Source organism: Lithobates pipiens, unplaced genomic scaffold, assembly GCF_037356315.1.
Source record: "Lithobates pipiens isolate NorthernLeopardFrog02 unplaced genomic scaffold, aLitPip1_a1.2 Scaffold_18, whole genome shotgun sequence".
NCBI lineage: Eukaryota > Metazoa > Chordata > Amphibia > Anura > Ranidae > Lithobates > Lithobates pipiens.
Genome location: NW_027507758.1, coordinates 163,110,240 through 163,130,880, shown reverse-complemented (window position 1 = coordinate 163,130,880; position 20,641 = coordinate 163,110,240). Strand labels below are relative to the sequence as shown.

At 42.3% G+C, this 20,641-nt stretch overlaps 1 protein-coding gene across 15 annotated transcripts in view; it reads right to left on the bottom strand.

Moving 5' to 3' along the window:
- SYNE1 (spectrin repeat containing nuclear envelope protein 1) overlaps positions 1-20,641 on the bottom strand; it is a 663,643-nt gene that overhangs the window by 337,750 nt on the left and 305,252 nt on the right. For all 15 annotated transcript variants that reach the window (XM_077486324.1, XM_077486337.1, XM_077486323.1 and 12 more), the window contains 8 exons: positions 20,155-20,382; positions 19,622-19,720; positions 16,033-16,220; positions 15,673-15,796; positions 7,202-7,365; positions 6,892-7,045; positions 5,765-6,393; positions 2,601-2,780 (listed from right to left, as the gene is read on the bottom strand). In XM_077486324.1, coding sequence (XP_077342450.1) covers positions 2,601-2,780; positions 5,765-6,393; positions 6,892-7,045; positions 7,202-7,365; positions 15,673-15,796; positions 16,033-16,220; positions 19,622-19,720; positions 20,155-20,382 — 1,766 coding nt within the window. The remainder of the gene's footprint in view (positions 1-2,600; positions 2,781-5,764; positions 6,394-6,891; positions 7,046-7,201; positions 7,366-15,672; positions 15,797-16,032; positions 16,221-19,621; positions 19,721-20,154; positions 20,383-20,641) is intronic.

Genomic DNA, 20,641 nt, shown 5'->3' with positions numbered 1-20,641 from the left:
GGGCAAAGGATACGTCCATAAAACCACTGCATGCCCCCGAATCAATAACTGCGTGGGTTGAAATAGTCCTTCCTGGGAGCTGCAAAAGAACAGGAACAGCCAGGTGAGAGGAGTTTTCAGACAGCACTGACGAAGGAACAGGTGGAACAAGAAGGCACTTACGTATCTTGGCTGGGCAGGAGCGAACAAAGTGTCCTGATCCTCCACAGTACATACAGAGGTTGTTGACCCGGCGTCGTTGGCGTTCCTCTGGGGTCAGTGATGGACGGAGTAGCCCTAACTGCATCGGTTCCGGGGGATCCAGCGTGGCTGTGGCAGGAACGTTCTTGGCGGCGTTCCCTCAAGCGCCTATCAATTTGAACGGAAATGTCTATCAGGGCCTCCAGGGTTTCGGGAATGCCAACACGTGCCAACTCATCCTTCAAAGGCTCGGACAGGCCCATGCGGAACTGATATCGCAGGGCTGCGTTATTCCAGTCCGTGTCAGCGCTCCAACGACGGAACTCCGACACGTAGTCCTCCACAGGCCTGCGACCTTGCTGCAGAACGTGTAGGGCTGCTTCTGCAGTTGTAGCGAGTTGGGGGTCCTCATAGAGTCTAGACATTGCCATAAAAAAGGTGTCTAAGGTGTCTAAGGATGGGTCCTTGCGTTCCAGTAGGCGATGTGCCCAGGCTTGAGGTTCGTTCGTTAGGAGGGAGATAACGAACCCCACCTTGGTCGCCTCGAGGGAGAAGGTCCTCGGTTGCAGGGCGAAGTAGAGCTCACAAGAGTTACGAAAGGCTCTAAACTTGTTCCGGTCACCCGTGAACCGCTCCGGGGTTGGTACTCTGGGCTCAGGTGGCATCATCACCACTGAAGGTGGGGCGTGGCCCCCTGGAACAACGGGCGGAGAAGCAGATAGTGCTTGGACTTGCTCTTCCAGTCTGCCGTAGCCTTCCTGTAGGCTCTTTACTGCCTGGGTAAGACCGGCCAAATGGCGGCAAAGCTCGTCCATGGGGGAGGCTCCCTGCGCAGGCTCGGACATGGCTGACCAGTACTGTCACGTACCTAGTAGGCGAGCCCGGAATGCAGGAAGCGGCCCCTCGTAGCCCCTGGCTAAAGAACCCCTGGAGGTGGTAACAGAAGCTCAAAAGTTCAGGGGGCACAAGTGCCTGGCAGGTAGATGCTGGTCCGGATGGGCAGCAGGACACCAACAGCGAGTAGATGGAGCTGAAGACAAGAGACTGGTGTAGGCAGGCACAAGGGGTAGACTGGCTGGCAGACGGACGTCAGCGGGTACAGCAGTCACAGGACATCCGACAGGTAGGTAGGAACAGCAGAGTCGGGTACAGGCCGGGTCAGCAGGTAGCGGTCAACGTGGTACAAGAGGGATGAGGCAGAGGCGTAGTCAGACAAGCAGGAGGTCGTAGGCAGGCAGCAACGGATCAGGGTCAAGATCAAAGCCGGGTAACAGGAACCAAGGTAACAGATACGGGTATAGGATAGCAGGATCTCCGAGCACGCTGTAGACTGGTCAGCACGGGTGGAAGGGAGCAAGTGCCTTAAGAAGACTGTAGGGTGCCAAACGGTCGCACGACGAGTCAGCGTGCGCGAGTGGACGTGCGCCCGTTCGTGCCCCCACGTGCACGCGTGCGTTCGTTCAAGCCGACGCGGGTGCGTCCGATCGCTCTAGCGCGTTAACGGAGCACGACGGGTCCTTGACAACAAGCTTCTGTGGGTAAGTCTCTCGTGCGCAAACGAGACGCCAGGACGATCGTGACACTGACATAATAATTTTGATCATGTACTCCAGGTTATTTTTATTAAAGTGGTAAGGCTTATGTCTTCGGAGCTAAGCACCTCCTGAAAAAGAAAGCCTGATTGGACGAAACACATGGGGCCTGGAAGCATTGTGAATATGAGATTGTTTAATCTTACAGTATATCTCTTATTTATGTTTTTGGTTTTAAATAAATCTACTGGCCACACTATTTGGGTTCTCTATGTTTTCTAATGCTTAATGCTAATGGGAGTGGATGGTTTATTGAGTGATAGGAGAAGAAAGGTGTTGCGTATACCAAAAAACAGCATTCTAAGTCTACACTGGCCTTCTTCTGCTGGAGGTCAAAATATAGAGCAAGTTGCTGGTTTATATTTATGGGTTATATCATAGACATATGTATCTAAAGATTTTTTTTTCCATTTAATGATATACAATGGATTACTAAAGTTTGTTGTTTTTCACACATTTGGACACTATGGGGTTGATAAAAATTTTACTAAAACTGGAGAGTGCAAATTCTGGTGCAGCTCTGCAAAGAAACCAATCAGATTCCAGGTTTTAATGTCATAGCTAAATTGAACAAGCTGAAGTTAGAAGCTGATTGCAGGCTCGATATATAGCAAAAAGCAGGGGCTGCACCATGAATGTGATTTATTAAACGTCTATCAAAAAAAAAATACAAGCTGCCAATTTGTAATATTTACGTTGATGGACTTTTAATACATTTCATGTATACTGTAGCCCTTGTTTTGGAATTGTGAGATATAGAATATGATATACTGTATATATTTATATATAATATGCTGCAGATTACCATGTCAATAATGTATTTCTTACCTCTCGCTGATAAGCCTCTTAGTATCTTCCCAAGTAATGTTCAGTCCATTCAATTCTTTGTCTGCTTCAGCTGCCAGAGATAAATCCTTCTGAGCAATCTGCTTTGCTTTGTCCATCAGCCACTGTCTTTCATGCTGATATGAATTAATTTCTTCCTCCAGTTCATTAAAAAATGTTAACCTGTATTCATGTTGAATAAAAAAAAAAAGTATATTTTATTAGATGCATATATAGGATATAAATACCTGCCACTTTGAAATTAATACAACTACAGTACACAAATGTAAAAAGGGGAGCACTAGGACTTGAAACAGAAACATCCATGCACTAGTAAATGTCCAACACATGTTGAAGAAGTGGTTAGCATTTATTTCATTACAATGTATACCTGTACAATCTATAATTGTCATTTGAAGCCACTGTAGGCATTTTACAGTATCTAAACAGACTGAGCACACAGGGAAGGAGACGGGGGGTGGGAGAAGGGTTGAGTGTAAGGCTGCTGAGGCATCATGGAGGTGGATAGAGCAGTGTGGGGATCCCCTTCTTCCAGGACACCTGCAGCTCTCAAGCCAGCTGCTGTCCGTACCTGCAGAGGATGGTGCAGTCTTCAGAGGAGGGAGAGAAGAGGAGCACGTGGATGGAGCCGTGGGTTTCCCCCGGGCCTGCATGTCTGCGGTGAAAGCAGTGCAGCCTTTCAGGGAGCATTAGAGCAGCCTGGCTCAGTCCACCCCTGGTGTCACCCCTCTGGTGGGTGTCATCCAAGTGCGGTGTGCACCCACCGCACCCCCCTAGTGACGCCACTGAGTATCTGTGCCATTTTTTTGTACATACTGTATAGTGAATTTTTGAAAACTGCTTTTAAGAAAAGCCAGTATGACCATCTTCACATCACGACAGATAAGGAGTATAAAAATTCTTACTATAGTCTACCAAGTATAACCACTGGACCTGAAAGTGTAGTTATAAACAAACCTATCAAAAATACACAAAACATGAAACTCAAACTAAAAAGTCCACTTTTTATGTATAGCAGAGCATGTACATTTTTTTCTTTTTCCAAAACATGCGTAAAAGTTCAGTTCAGTGTTCAGAAGACAGGGTGCTTTGTTCTATCCACTTGCTTTGTGATTGAAACACAGCTTCCACCATATAGATCACCACTTGTGGTACAAAGGACGACCCCCTATGGGAATGCACTCACCAAACATATGAAACCAATAAGCCTTCAAAATGCCATTGCAGTTTTCTCCTTTTACCACCAGTTATCTGGGTTATCTGGGTCCTGGGTGTAATCCTTGACTTTGACCTCTCCTTCAGTCACCATATCCAATCACTGGCTAAATCCTGCCGCCTTAACCTAGCAACATCTCCAGGATTCGACCCCTCCTGACTAATGACACCACAGAGCAATTTATTCACTCCTTGGTTATTTCCCACCTTGACTACTGCAACTCTCTCCTTAATGGCCTACCCTTAAGCAGGCTATCCCCCCCTTCAGTCTATTATGAATACTGCTGCTAGACCAATACACCTCACTAAACGATCCGCGCCTTCTTGTAGCTCTTTTACAGGCGGTGGCCCGGTCTTCTGTCGCCGCTGTCGCTGTCGCCGCCTTCCGTTCTTGTTCTTCTTCTTGTTCTTCTTCTCCAGGCGATGTTGACACATCGCTCTTCCTTCCGGCCGGAATGCCAGAGCCGCGCTGTGCGGTCACTTATATAGTGACAATGGGGCGGGGTCACATGGTATATGTCACATGGGTTGGTCACATGGTGACCCCCGCCCCCTTACGATGTCATAGTCCCCATGTGACATCAACCCATGTGACCAACCCATGTGACATATACCATGTGACCCCGCCCCATTGTCACTATATAAGTGACCGCACAGCGCGGCTCTGGCATTCCGGCCGGAGGGAGCGACGTGTCAACATCGCCTGGAGAAGAAGAAGAAGAACAAGAAGAAGAACAAGAACGGAAGGCGGCGACAGCGACAGCGGCGACAGAAGACCGGGCCACCGCCTGTAAAAGAGCTACAAGAAGGCGCGGTGGCCCGGCAGAAGAACCGAAGGCGGCGACAGAAGAACGGAAGGCAGCGGCGACAGAAGACCGCGCCACCGCCTGTAAAAGAGCTACAAGAAGGCGCGGTGGCCCGGCAGAAGAACCGAAGAGGGGGACAAGACCCCCGAAGTCGGGAGAAGAGGCCGGCGGCGGGGAGGAAGAAAGCCGGACTCCTCCGCTAGTAAAAGAGCTACACACACATAGCGGAGGAGTCCGGCGAGAAGACCCCCGAAGACGGAAGACCCCCGGAGCTGTGCAATAAAATATTTTTTCCCCTGTGTTGTGTTTTTTTTTGTACTTTATTTCACAGGTGAATGGGTAGGGGTACATTGTACCCCATACTCATTCACATAGGGTGGGAGGCCGGTATCCGGGGGCCCCCTTCTTAAAGGGGGCTCCCGGATTCCGATAAGCCCCCCGCCCGCAGACCCCGACAACCAACGGCCAGGGTTGTCGGGAAGAGGCCCTTGTCCTCATCAACATGGGGACAAGGTGCTTTGGGGTGGGGGGGCCGCGCGGCCCCCCCTTCCCCAAGGCACCCCCCCATGTTGAGGGCACGCGGCCTGGTACGGCTCAGGAGGGGGGGCGCGCTCGCTCGCCCCCCTTTCCTGGCCGGCCGGGTAGCGTGCTCGGACAAGGGTCTGGTGTGGACTTTGGGGGAACCCCCACGCCGATTTTTTTCGGCGTTGGGGTTCCCCTTTAAGCCCATTCCAGGCGGCGGAGCCCGCGACGTCTCCCTCGCGGGCCCCGCCTACCTGTACACGCGCTCGAAATGGGCGGACTTTCCGAGCGGGAACAGTCCGCTCATTTCGAAAGTACAGCGGACAGGCCCACACACGGGCGGACTGTTCGCTCAAACACAGTTTCAGCGGACAGTTTTTCGGAATTTCCGAAAGACTTTGTCCGTCCAACTGTCCGCTGAAACTGTCCGCTGAAAGCCCACACACGAGCGGACTGTCCGCCCAAACACTGTTCAGCGGACAAGGTTGGGCGAACAGTCCGCCCGTGTGTACGCGGCCTAAGTTTTGTTTAGTTGAACAGAATGTTATTTAAAAAAAACTCTTCTTGAAGATGCAAGAAAAAGTAAATTTATTTGTTTATTACCTTTGTTGAAATGCTTGTAGGGCTGGTTCTTTCATCTCTTCGCTGTCTGCTTTTTCTTCAATGTCTTCAATAGTCTTGAGAAGCCTCTCTCTGCAATCAATAAAAGATTTCCACAAAGCTTCAAGAACCTCTGCTTCACTTAGCTTTGTTCCAAGTAATGTCTGTACTTTTTCTAGTTCTAGACTTAGATTGTCAGACAGTGCTCTACAAGAAGTTCTCTGCTCAGAAATAGAGTTCTTTAGGTTATACTGTGCTTTGGTAAGTGCAGTATCTAAAGCTGCAGACACTCCTGCTATCTTGTCAATGTCCTGTGAAACAACATTTATGTCTTTTTCAAGGGCATCTGATTTGTCTTTATCCAAGCTGACTGCTCCCACTACTGTTTCTTTTAAGGTTTGAAGGACTCCTAGAGTGTCTGCATGGATTCTTAAGAAGTCTCCTAATTTGGACAGGGATTCTTGACGTCTTTCTGTGACTTGAGTTGCTTCTCCATATAGCTGTACACAGTCATTGACTCTTTGTTGTAGAAGGGAATGATCCTCTGAAACTGTGAAGGTGCATAACTTGGCAAATTGTTCTTTCAGGTTACTGATTTCTTCTTGCTGTTTTTTCACCTCTGCTATATGTTTCTGGGGGATAAAGAAGTATGCAATTACTCACAAAATAATTGTACTTTGCAGGTGAAGTCCATCTGTAAACTGAAAGTGATATTTTACTTTATAGGTCAAGTCTGGTAGGTAGTTCCCCCTCTTTGGCTTTCTATACCACTAGAAGATTTCAGCAACAATATGTCCTAACCATCGTTCATTTCTTGGCATCTAAAATGCTCTGCCCACCAGTGGACATTGCCATTATTCCTGTTGCATATTTCAAAATAAAAACAAAATTAAAAATCTGAAAAAAACAAAAATTGGATCTCTACCAAAATAGTCATGGAATCCAAAACAAATATGAAAAGCTAGGCAATTTTTGACAGTTCAGCATCTACCAAAACTGAACTATTAGTTGTGGTTGACAGATTCAAAGTAAAGCCCAAAACATAATGCAACTTTATTATGAGAATACAGTACATCTGTACAATTGGCTTGATGTGCAAATTTTTCAAGTGTATTAGAAAAGAAAAACACCTCATTTAAAGTCACAGCAGCATCATGTTTAGAGGTTATGATTTCAGCAGCTTCTTGAAGTTCTTGAAGAAACTGTGTAATCCAGAGGGATGATTCAAGCAACATGTCATCAAATTTCTGATGCTCACTCAGGACAGACTCCAAAACACTGATCCTAAAAAAAAGTGATATAAACAGTAATGGTGAAGCAAAAATGTATTGTAGAAAGTGTAACACAAAAGCATTTTGGCTAATGGGCATATTTTCCAATTGATTTACATACACATACTCTGCTAGTAAGTGTGCAATAAAAAGGAGGGAAATTACAAACCTTTTGGAAACAGCATCAGGTAAACTCTTCCATCTTTGAGACAGATCCTCTAGACGACTCCTCATTGACTCTATGCCACTTTCAGTGGAGGTTGAATACAAAGATGCGGACAACTGAACCAGAACAGTGTACCTCTGTGATTGTGCTAACTCATCATTAAGAGCCTGGTAAATCCAAAATATCAGTAGTTACTTCATCATCAGCCATATACATTATATTTAAAACAACCTTGAGAAAAGTGTTTATTAAACACTAACTGTTTAAAATGATAATGATTATTGGTATACCCCATCTTTAAAATAAACTGACTTTACAGTCACAGCTTAGTCCATAATAAAAGATTTATGCAAACGTTCTGAAACAGCAATCATATGTTGTATTAAAATGAATTTGTAGTCTTTTAATTTTTGCATGGAAGTGACCAGCTTCGTGTAAAAAATCTTATCAGTGTTTCTTAAAGGTTGTTTACTGCACTATGTAAGCTGTGCTATACATTACATTCCCCAGAATGCTGAACTCAATACACTCTATCATCCATTCATACCACCTGCCAGTTTTTCAGGAATACAAGACTTCCTTCTGTTCAATGAACAAGCACACTTTTGCTAGCGTTGTATTAAAGTAAATTATACATTTTTTAATATGTGTGTGAAAGGGATCAGCTTGATGTATCTAAAAGCCCAGCTAATACATTTGAGCTCAAGTGGAGGTAAATACCTGACATCATCACTGATGAGCTTTGGATTTACAAATGTACTTTATCTGTTACACCAAAAAACAGCTCTGTTTATTGGTTATATTACATGTGTTCTAAATGTATATTTCTTCTTATTTTCACCCACCCTTTTCTTCCTACCTTAGCTGCATGTCAAACTGCACAAAGGTCACTGGGTAACTTGCAGTAAGGACAGAACAAGACAAAATTACTCTATAAAAATAACTTTTCTAAATATTAGAAACATATTTATCGGCGTATAACACACACATGCATATAACACGCACATTAATTTTAAGAGGGAAGTTTCAGGAAAAAAACTTAAAGCGGAGTTCCACCCTAAAGTGGAACTTCCGCTCATCGGAATCCTCCCCCCCTCCGGTGCCACAGTTGGCATCTTTCAGGGGGGAGGGGGTGCAGATACCCGTCTAAGACAGGTATTTTCACCCACGGGAGTCTATGCCTCTTCCTGTCCCCCCGCGCTGTCTGCTGGAACACTTACGGGTCCCAGAGACAGCGCGGACCATTCTCATTGCGCTGCGCGACTTGCGCATGCACAGTAGGGAAGTGAAGCCGCAATGATTCACTTCCTGATTCCCTCTCCGAGAATGGAGTCGGCAGCAGCCGAGAGCCAAGCGATCGATCGGCCTCGGCTGCCAACATTGCTGGACCCCAGGAAAGGTAAGGGTCCATTTATTAAAAGTCAGCAGCTGTAGTATTTATAGCTACTGGCTTCTAATAATTTTTTTTCGGGTGGACTCCCTCTTTAAATTTTAAATAAGGAACTTTGAAGCAAAATAAGGGTCAGTACCCATCTACAGCCTCACCATTGCCATCAATGCAGCCTCATGAGTCCACATCAATGCAACCTCACCATTGCCATCAATGCAGCAGCCTGATCAATGCCCATCTGCAGCCATTTAGTGAGAATCTCCTATGATAGACAGAACACTGGTCCAATGGTGGCCCAGAAGATGGGACTTCCTATTACAGAGGCCGCCAAATAAAGAGGAGATTTTCACTGTATGTAATCTGATGGCGCTCGTCCTGCCCCCTCCCTATCCCCTCCAAGGCAGCTAAAATTGAAGTATTGGCGTATAACACGCACACGATATTTGCACCCGATTTTCATGGTGAAAAAGTGAGTGTTATACACCAATAAATACAGTATATACTGCTAGGTCTGTTTTATTCATTTGTTTTTATTCCTTTTTTTTTGGGATATATTTTGATGTTCTAAATGACAGACAACTACAATAATTCATTGCCAGTTGTTGTAGAGACATTATTCAAGATCAATAGACAATGCCATTTCTATATTTAAAAATGCATTAATCAAATTATTTAAAAAAATGTATTAATGGTCATAGGATTTATATGGCAATAGTCATGACAATGTTATGTTAAAATAGCTACTGTATTTATTGGCTTATAACACGCACTTTTTCCCCATGAAAATAGGGGGGAAATTGTGCATGTGTGTTATACGCTGACATGCTGCCTCGGAGGGGAAGGAGGGGACAAACGCCACCCGATTAGACAGAGCCAGGATCTCCTGTGTACTCGGCTCAGCTTGGCTCGCAGTCATGCCCAGTTCTGGCTCCTAGCATGTCACATGTCCCGGATTGCGAGCTGAGTGACAAGCTGAGCCGCATACACAGGAGATGAATAAGCAAAGTTACAGTGTCTCTCTAAACATTAAGATATGATGCAATTGGTATAATAAATATGCATTGATTCCTTAAAAATGTATTAAAGTGTAAGCAGAGGCTTTGCTAGCCTAATTGCATATATGACATATAAATTGCCCATAAATTCAAGATAGCACGAGGTGTAAAAAATTCTACACTGGGCCTTATATTGCTGAGGATATAGAAATTCAGTCATCATTTATTTATGATACAGAATATTTATCACACTGACAATAGCATGGCTGCAGATGGGCACTGAGCAGGATACAATGATGGGAAATGGCAAGGCTGCAGATGGGTAACGGCAGGGCTGCAAATGGGAACTGATCAGGCTTCATTAATGGGCAATAGGGATGAGCCGAACACCCCCCGGTTCGGTTCGCACCAGAACTTGCGAACGGCCCCCACGTTCGTTACGAACGTTAGAACCCCATTGAAGTCTATGGGACTCGAACGTTCGAAATGGAAAGTGCTAATTTTAACGGCTAATATGCAAGATACTGTCCTAAAAAGGGTTTGGGGACCTGACTCCTGCCTCAGGGGACATGGGTCAATGCAAAAAAAAGTTTTAAAAACGGACGTTTTGGCGGGAGCACTGATTTTAATGACGATTAAAGTGAAAAAAAAAAGTGAAATATTCCTTTAAATATGGTGCCTGGGGGGGGTGTCTGTAGTATGCCTGTGAAGTGCCACGTGTTTCCCGTGTTTAGAACAGTCCCTGCACCAAATGACATTAAACGGAAATAACACCATTTAAAACTGCTTGCGGTTTTAATGTTATATCTGGTTCCTGCAATATGGTTGAAAATCATTGAGAAAAATGGCATGGGTAGCCCTCCCTGCCCATTACCAGCCTATTTGGGTCTTGTACTTATATTAAGGGGAACCCTGTACCCATATTAAAAAAAGGAAATGCGTGTGGCCCCCAGGCCCTATATACTCAGAACAGCAGTATACAGGCGGTGCAAACAAGACAGGGACTGTGTAGGTTTGTTGTGTTAAGTTGAATCTGTTTGTAATTTTCAACTGGTACATTTTTAAAGTGTAGCTCCAGTCAAAAAAACTATTTTTAAGCTTTTTGGAAAACATAGGGAAGGGTTATCACCCCTGTATAATTTGTTTTGCCATCCGTCTTTTTTCATCTCACTTGCTGCTGTCTCCTTGCGTTTGCAAGTAGGAGATGTTTGTAAGTTGGATGTTTGAAAGTAGGGGCCTGCCCTATATTATAGCGGTATGTACTGGGTACAGAGCACGCAGACAGCACGCACTATCTCCTAACACTACTGACTGCAAGCTCTATTATTAACCACTTGACCACTGGGCACTTAAACACCCTTAATAACCAGACCAATTTTCAGCTTTTGGTGCTCTCACATTTTGAATGACAATTACTCAGTCATGCAACACTGGACCTATATGAAATGTTTGTCCTTTTTTTCACACAAATAGAGCTTTCTTTTGGTGGTATTTAATCACCTCTCAGTTTTTTATTTTGTGTGCTATAAAAGAAAAAAGACCGGAAATTCTGCGAAAAAATGAATTTTTCTTTGTTTCTGTTATAAAATTTAGCAGATTAGTAATTTTTTCTTCATAAATTTTTTTTTACTGGTTACATGTTTTGAGTTGCAGAGGAGGTCTAGGACTAGAATTATTGCTCTCGCTCTAACGTTCTCGGCGATACCTCACATGTGTGGTTTGAACACCGTTTTCATATGTGGGCGGGGCTTACGCATGCGTTCGCTTCTGCATGAGAGCACATGGGGACATGGGCGCTTTAATTTTTATTTTATTTTTATTGTTCATTTTACTTTATTTATTTTAGTTTGACATTTTTTTCCCCAAAAATATATTTTTGATCACTTTTATTCCTATTACAAGGAATGTAAACATCCCTTGTAATAGGAATATGGGGTGACAGGTCCTCTTTACGGTGAAATCTGGGGGTCAATATGACCCCACATCTCACCTCTAGGCTGGGAAGCCTGAAATAAAAAATAAAAAAAAGGCTTTGATCGTACTGGCGAGTTGGTAGAAGCACCGGAGGGCGGTGAGGGGTGGGGGGCGTCCATGGCTGGGTATTTCAGGGTATCACCGAGTATGGCTGGGTATCTCCGAGTATGGCTGGGTATGGCAATTTATGGCAGGGTATTGCAGAGTATTGGCGGGGTATTGGCGGGGTACTACAGAGTAATAGCAGGGTACTGCAGAGTAATGGGGGGTACTGCAGAGTAATGGCAGGGTACTGCAGAGTAATGGCAGGGTACTGCAGATTAATGGGGGGTACTGCAGGGTAATGGCAGGGTACTGCAGAGTATGCACTGGTATTGCAGAGTATTGGCAGGGAATTGAGGGGTTAAATTCGGTGAGCAGCGATGTGGGCACTGCAGATGCAGCCCACATCGCTGCTGACACCGATCTCTTTCCCCTCCGCTGTACCGATCGGTACAGAGAGGGGAGGGAGAAACCATGTTATGACGCCGGTTTGTTTACAAGTGATCACTCCGTCATTTGATGGAGCGATCACGTGGTAAACGGCCGCGACGACCCGGCGGTCACGGATGCTCTCGAGTGCGCGACCCGGGGGGCGCGCGAGAGCAGAATTCTGGGAGGCCGTTAACGGCCTCTCAGAGTTAAACAACCGCCCTGAAGCCGTTAATCGGCAATGGGCGGTTGTTAAGTGGTTAAAGATAGATCACTAGCTAGCTATATAGGTGAGGTGAATATAGTGTAGTGGTGTATACTGCGGTCAGGGCACAGACAATAACCACTACACAACAGCAAGATAGGAAATCAGCCAAAAACGATCGGTGTGTACTGTGTTGAAGGTACACAGAACACCCACTGCTTCAGATGCCAACACACTACATGAGGACGCCTCAAAGGCAGCCTTATATAGTGTGGGGCGTGCACTACACAGCCTGAGCTATGATTGGCCACAGGCAGGATGCCTGTGGCCAATTATGGCTCTCCTCGGTGCTGGCGCTGCGATTGGCCAAGCATGCTGGGTCACAGTGCATGCTTGGCCAATCATGAGCCAGCAATGCAATGCGCCATCGCAGTGCATTGTGGTCCGTGCGCGCCATACGAATTTTGACGCGAACGGACAAAGAGTTCGGATTTCACCGAACGGACGGACAGCCAATGTTCGAGTCGAACGTACGTTCGACTCGAACACGAAGCTCATCCCTAATGGGCAATGGTGAGGCTGCAGATGGGTAGTGATCAGGCTGTATTGATGGGCACTGACCCTTATTTTGCTTCAAAGTCCGTTATTTAAAATGTACGTTTTTTTACTGAAACATCCCTCTCAAAATTAGGGTATAGCTAAAGCTATATGCCGATAAATCTATCTATAAGTGGTATGAAAAGATTTATCAAGTTGGCAATATAATTACATTCATTGATTGATTGACCCTGTGTGCACTTGATGATAATACATTCAAGCAGGAATTTGAGTGTGTTCTAACATCTTGTTGAGAAACAAGCAAATGGGTAGCGCAATGGCTAAGTGATTATCACTTCTGCCTAGCATTGCTAGTGTCGTTGATTGCAATCCCAATCAAAGCACTACTTGCACAAAGTTTGCATATTCTCCCTGTGCATGTGTGGGTTTCCTCCCACAATCCAAAGATATGTTGGTAGGTTAATTGGCTCCTGTCTAAATTGGCCCTAGTGCTGTAGGTGTATGTATGAATGTACGTTAGAGACCATTAGATTAGACTGTAAGTTCCATAAGGGCAGGGGCTTATGTGAATGTATAATAAATATATATACAGACTGTGTATTTATATATATCTATATATATATCTATATATATATATATATATATATATATATATATATATATATACATCCACTCTAATATAAAAAACATACCTTTGAGGAAAAAATTCACCCACTGAAGACTACAAACTAGAAAAAAAATGCATGCCCCCACTATAGACCTCACTTTTGGAAAATGCTACTTGCCAAACTGCCATGCTTATTTTAGTACCCTGAATTATTAACCCAAAGCAATTATGCAGTTGAGGACTTCTAAATTCTGATACGCCAAATATGTGACTCAGAAACAACTGAAGCCACAGTTAGCATACCAGTAATCATGGTATGACACAATTGGGATTAATTACATTATATGTATACCTTTTTCACTTTTATTTGTATACACTTGGACTATTATTAATTATTGTTATTAGAATTTTTATTTTTATTTTTTATGATTCACATTCATATGATGCTGGTATTGAATTATTTATTTATATGTCTTACTCACATATGACACTTTTATTGCCATATTTATTAATCAATTAGTTTTTTGGGTTCTCTTAGCGCAGTTCTTTTCTCTTTATTCAGAAGGAGATAGACAACAAGAATCCCTCTTGTTCTATTAGAAAAGGTGTAATGAAAGAAACATTGGGGACATTGGATAATCCACAACTCTCTATTCTTAATCTAATAAAGAAAATAAGGAAGAGAAATAATCTGAAGATGTGAATATTACAGTCAAAATTACTTCGAAACAGAATATGAAGTGTCACCACATTTTATCTTTTTATAGGCCTATACCTCCGCATGTTATGATTTGTGATTAGAGACACCTTACAGTAAAGTACCATTTTGTGCCAGTGAAAATACTGTTACACCTCCTTTTCAGTGCATTGTGCTGACATAGCTGAGTAACAGCCAAACTCCTAATCACAAGTGTCCTTGCAGAGAATTGTACTGAAGAAGAAGAGGAGTGTGACAGACCGTGCCTGAGTGATGATAACTAAATGCAAAAGGTGCCTTCTGGACTGTACAGTCATATTTAGACACTCTGCCTAACAGCTGGAAGGGGAAAATGGAGGTGAAACCATGAAAATGTTGTTGCTAGAACAATATCCGGCAGCATATTTGTTTTTGTGACTTTGACTGTACTTCAAGAAAAGTACTTAAATAACAAAAAATATGAGCTTTCTAGAAAACGCCGTGCATTCTCCTTAAGCATGTTCAACAATGAGATGTAACATTGTGTATCACTACTTTGTGTACTAAATAAAAAAAATGACTATGACAGTGCCCATGGAAAGGTAAAACAAAACTGAAAAAAACACAGCGCACCAAAGGGACCTTTATATACTAAAAAAGAAAGTAATTTATTAAATACTGTGAAAAAACACTTTCACAAAGAGATCAAATCCATCCTGGGATCTAAAAAGAAATTGTCAATCTGGAGATAAAATAAGGTCCAAGTTGTAATTATCAAACCTTGTGCAGATAGAACTTCAACTTGAAATATAAACGATACCACCAGACAACCAGGACAGCCAGTGGGGATGTCAGGATGTAAAATGCTGCCGATCGGGGTGATCACCATCTTCAAAAGATGACGTTATACGCGCTGGGAGATCTAGATCCGGCCAGAGATCTCAATGCTACACAAGCCAGCGTCAGAGGAGACCCGATCGATCTGCGTGATGTCTACAACCACCGCGTAGCTGATCCTAGGCAGAGAACCTCATGCAGGGACGGGTTGCCATGCCGAGTTGACTTACATGTTTCGCGTGCATGCGCTTTCTCAAATTGATAATTACAACTTGGACCTTATTTTATCTCCAGATTGACAATTGCTTTTTAGATCCCAGGATGGATTTGATCTCTTTGTGAAAGTGTTTTTTCATAATATTTAATAAATGACTTTCTTTTTTAGTATATAAAGGTCCCCTTGGTGCGCTGTGTTTTTTTCAGTTTTGTTTGTTCCTTAAACCACTAAGTTCCAAGTGGTTAACAGCTGCACAATGGTACTGAATTAATCACATCAACATTATAAAATGGTGTGTTTTTTTACAGTAAACCATTCCTCGACAAAGACAGTTCATGCGAGCGCTGAAAGATTTGTTTTTGTGTAAATACCCATGGAAAGGTAGAATGGCAATAAAAAAGGACGGCAGCAGTGATGAGATGCATTGTTAATATTACCTTTGAATGAAAATCTCCATAAAATAACTTGTATAATGCCAGATGTCAAACTTTAGATCACTATTGCATACCTATGTATGCCCACTGGTTATGACGCATACACATACCTGGGCTGCCTGCATTTCAGCTTCGATTTTTGTCTTATCTGCAGGGAATAGGTTTTGTAGCGGACTGACCAATGCTTCATTTCTCTCAATCCAGATAATAAAAGCAGAAAACTCCTTTTCTTGCCTAAAAACATAAGCAATCATTACAGAGTGCTCTCATCACATTGCTGTGACTTTAGATTCCGAAATACCAGAGAATTACCACAAAAAAATAAAAATAAATGTTAACAAGTTTTATAAAATGTGCTGTTGAGATTCCATGCAATGCACAATATCTATGTATTGTAATTTTTATGCAATACAAATTACAACATGTCATGTAACAGATAATTATAAGATTATTATTGGGATGGATTATACCTCTGCCAATGTGCTAGCAATTGCTCCAGCAAGGAGTGCCTCTCTTTAGCTTGCGTCCAGGCAGTTTCAATTCGTTGTTGAAGGTTTGAGGTCTGCTGCACTGCTTTATCCTTATTTGTGAGATTACGAGCACCAGCAGTCAGGGAATGAATTCGGGTTTTCAAGGTTTCAACATCATGACAAATATCCTGTGGGTAAGACCAAACACATTTTATAGGATACTGTAATGATTAAGCAAGGGCCACCAAAAGAGGTAAGGAGAGAAATAGTGAGGAGTGAGTGTGACTTCTGATTATCATTTCCTCTGCAATTTGGCTCGGCCAATTTATACATACAGCTGGTAAAATAAGTATTGAACACGTCACTTTTTTTCTAGTTAAATATATTTCTAAAGGTGCGATTGATATGACAGTTTCACCACATGTCGGTAACAACCCATGCAATCCATACATTCTTTACAAAGAAACCAAAACAAAGAAGTTCAGAAATTAAGTTATGTGTAATAAAATGGAATGACACAGGAAAAAAATAATGAACATGCTAACTGAAATGTATTTAAAACCTGGTACACAATTCTTTGTTGGTAATAACAGCTCCTGTATGGAGAAACTAGTCACATACATTGCTCAGATGTGGTTTTGGCCCATTCTTCCACACAAACTGTCTTCAAATCTTGAAGGTTCCATGGACCTCTTCTATGAACTCTGATTTTTAGTATGGGTGGGCTGATCGCCCCCTGGTTCAATTCGCACCAGAACATATCGAATAGGCAAAAAATTTGGCAGAACACATGAACACAATTAAAATCTATGGGACACGAACATGAATAATCAAAAGTGATCATTTTAAAGGCATATATGCAAGTTTTTGTCATAAAAAATGTTTGAGGACCCGGGTCCTGCCCCAGCGGACATGTATCAATGCAAAAAAAAAGCTTTTAAAACTGCCGTTTTTTTGGGAGCAGTGATTTTAATAATGCTTAAAGTGAAACAATAAAAGTGAAATATTCCTTTAAATTTCGTACCTGGGGGGAGTCTATAGTATGCCTGTAAAGTGGTGCATTTTCCCCATGTTTAGAACAGTCCCTGCACAAAATGAAATTTATAAAGGAAAAAAATTAATGTAAAAGTGCTCGCACCTATAATGACTTATTTATGGGACCCAGCAATACAGATAAAATTAATTGAAAAAAAAACGGCATGGGATCTCCCCTCCCAGTCCATTACCAGGCCCTTTGGGTCTGGTATGAATATTAAGGGGAACTCCGAACCAAAATTTAAAAAAAAATTGTGTGAGGGTCCCCCCAAATTCCATACCAGGCCCTTCAGGTCTGGTATGGGTATTAAGGGGAACCTTGCGCCAATTCTTTTTATTTAAAATGGTGTAGGGGTCACCCTCAAAATCCATACCAGACCTGAAGGGTTTGGTATGGATTTTAAGGGGAACCCCGCACCAAAATGAAAAAAAAATGTCGTGAAGGGTCCCCCCAAAAATCCATACCAGACCCTTATCTGAGCACGCAATCTGGCAGGACACAGGAACGAGGAGGGGAAGAGAGCACCCCCCCTCCTGAACCGTACCATGCCACCATACCAGGCCATACCATTTTTTCCCCAAATTAACACTTTTTTTTTTTTTGTCCTATAGACTTTAATCCCACACATTTTTAATATGTATATTGCCAGGATATTGCCAGGATTAGGCAATACAATACAGTCATGAGCAATTTTAAATTACAATTTTTCCTTTGGAAATGTCATTTTGCTGCGGTACTGTTATAAACATGAGAAAGATGTGCTACTTTACAGGCAGACTAAGGGGACTCCGCAGGCATGATATTTAAAAGAATATTTCATTTTTATTGTTTCACGTTAAGCATTATTAAAATCCCTGCTCCTGAAAAAACGTCCATTTGAAAACTTTTTTTTGCATTAATACATGTCCCCTGTGGCAGTACCCAGGTCCCCATACACTTTTTATGGCAATAACTTGCATATAAGCCTTTAAAATGAACACTTGATTTTTCACGTTCATGTCCCGTAGACTTTAACGGTGTTCGCACATATTTTTGTCTGTTCGCATGTTCTGGTTGCGTACTGAACCGAACCAAACCAGGGGAGGGGGGGGGGGGTGTTCGGTTCATCCCTAGTTCCCATCTTTAAACTTTACTGTTGGTATGGTGTTTTGGGGTGACCTACAAACATTGGATGTATTATGGCACCAAAAAAGTTAAATTTTGTTCTCATCTGACCAGATTATAGTCTCCAAGTAATTCACAGGCTTGTTTAAATGTTATGCAGCAAACTTTAACATGCTTTTTCTTCAGCAATGGAGTCTTGCATGGTGGATGTGCATACAGGCCATGGCAGTTGAGTGCATTACCAATTTATTTATTTTTAAACAATTGTACCCGCTAATTTTAGGTCTTTTTGAAGCTCTCTACAAGTGGTCCTTGGCTCTTGGACAACTCTTCTAATAACTCGTTTCACTCTTCTGTCAGACATTTTTCGAGGAGCACTTGGTTGTGCCCAGTTTAAGGTGAAATGATGTTCTTTCTGCTTCCGGATTATGGCCCCAACAGTGCTCACTGGACCAGAGGTTTAGAAATCCTTCTGTAACCAATGTCATCAGTATGTTTTGCAACAATAAGGTTGCACAGGTCCTGAGATAATGAGATATAATGGTATAATGAGGTAATGAGATACCTTTTTATAGGCCATCAGTTGAGACTGAACCAGCTGATATTAATTTGCACTGAAAAGGTCCAGGATTGCTTTCTAATTACTGATAGATTTCCGCTGGTGTCTTGGCTTTCCATGCCTTTTTCTTCATGTGTTCTATACTTTTTGCCTGTGTCGTTCATTTTATTACACATAATATAATTTCTGAACTTATTTGTTTTGGTTTCTTTGTATATATGGATTGGATGGGTTTTTACTGATATGTGGTGAACATTGAGGGGGTTATTTACTAAAGGAAAATCCACTTTGCACTGAAAGTGCACTTGGAAGTAAAGTCGCTGTAGATCCGAGGGGGACATGTAAGGAAAATAAAAAAACAGCATTTTAACCTGCACACTGGATGATAAAAATCAGCGGAGCTTCCACTCATTTTAGATCTACCCCTAAGATTTAAAGCGACTGCACTGCCAGGTGCACTTTCAGTGCACTTTCAAGTGCACTTGCAGTGCAAAGTGGATTTGCCTTTCATAATTAACAACCCTTTATGTAAATAGCAGTTTTAGACATATCAAAATCAGAGAGAAGTGCAGCGCAAAGAAAACCAATTAAAATTCCATAAACAAAAAAGCTAAAGTCTGTAAATCCAATTAGGTGAACCACAAAGCCCAAACAGCAACAGCAAGGAGCATCCACATGTTGAAATGTATCCAGAAACATAGGTAATACGTAACAATCCCTCCACCTCCCAGATACTTGCTTCGCACACCTTAATTAATGGACCAAATTCAACGAACAAATTCCTAAACCCTGAGTTGGTACTTTGGATTTTTAAGACAGTTAAAATGATGTGCAATTAGCATGAAACATGAACAAAGCTCATTAATATTCTTATGGAAAAGCAAACTTACCCGGTGTGAATTCAGCACTTTGTAAGTCTCTGCTGCTGAAGAACAGTTCTTAACTGGACATGCAAGAGAAGCTTCAATGTTCTCCAAAGAATTTTGAACCTGTAGAACAGATAACAGCAGCTTTAGGACTGATCTATGTTTATAGCAATGCTGACTGCACATTCTGCAATCAGGTTTTTAAGCACAATCACGGACCACAGCATCATGCTGAAAATGTTGAAAATACCCAAAGGCAACAAAAACAAATCCATCCAAAGGCTCAGCAATAATCAGCATGACCACTTCAAACATACTGCCTGCAAATTTTTAATTTGTAATTTTCAGGTATACTCATAGCTAACACTTAAGAAAGGTGTCAAAATGTTCTCACTGAAAAAATGTTTTCTCTTGTTTGTATTGCCTTTCTACAAGATTTTAGATGAAAATATCACACATGATCTTTAACTGCTGTCATATTAATTGAGAACTCTACAAACCTATGGACTGCATTTTGTGACTGATATTTTGATAGTGAATGTGCGCCTTCTTTCTACCTGTTTAAAAGCCTCGTCAAATTTTTGTTGCTGTTCGGCATGCCCCAGGATGCTTTCTTTCAGTCGTTGAGCATGTTCTTTGAGTAAATCCCAGTCCTTGGCCAGCTGTGACAGTCTGGCTTTTTGCCGAGCCATCTCAGGTGAGCTTACAAATTCAGCAAAAGACTGGCTGTTAGCTTCAAGATCTGCTGTTGCATTACTTTTCCCTTGTAGTTCCTTTAGTATTTCCTGTAATAAAAAAACAAATACTTAATTTTTTTAATAATCATACAGGTTCCAGCTTTTGATATTAATAAAATCTATGAGATTAAAACAAATATACAAGTACTTTTCATTTTGTTTGTTTTTCAGTATTGCATTGTCTGTCCTATCCCAACAAACCTTCAGCCACAGATTATAGTATTGATCTGTCACAATATGCATTTACCTTAAGGATTAGTCCATCAAAATTTATATCCATATCCATAACTAAGACATAAAAAGCAGG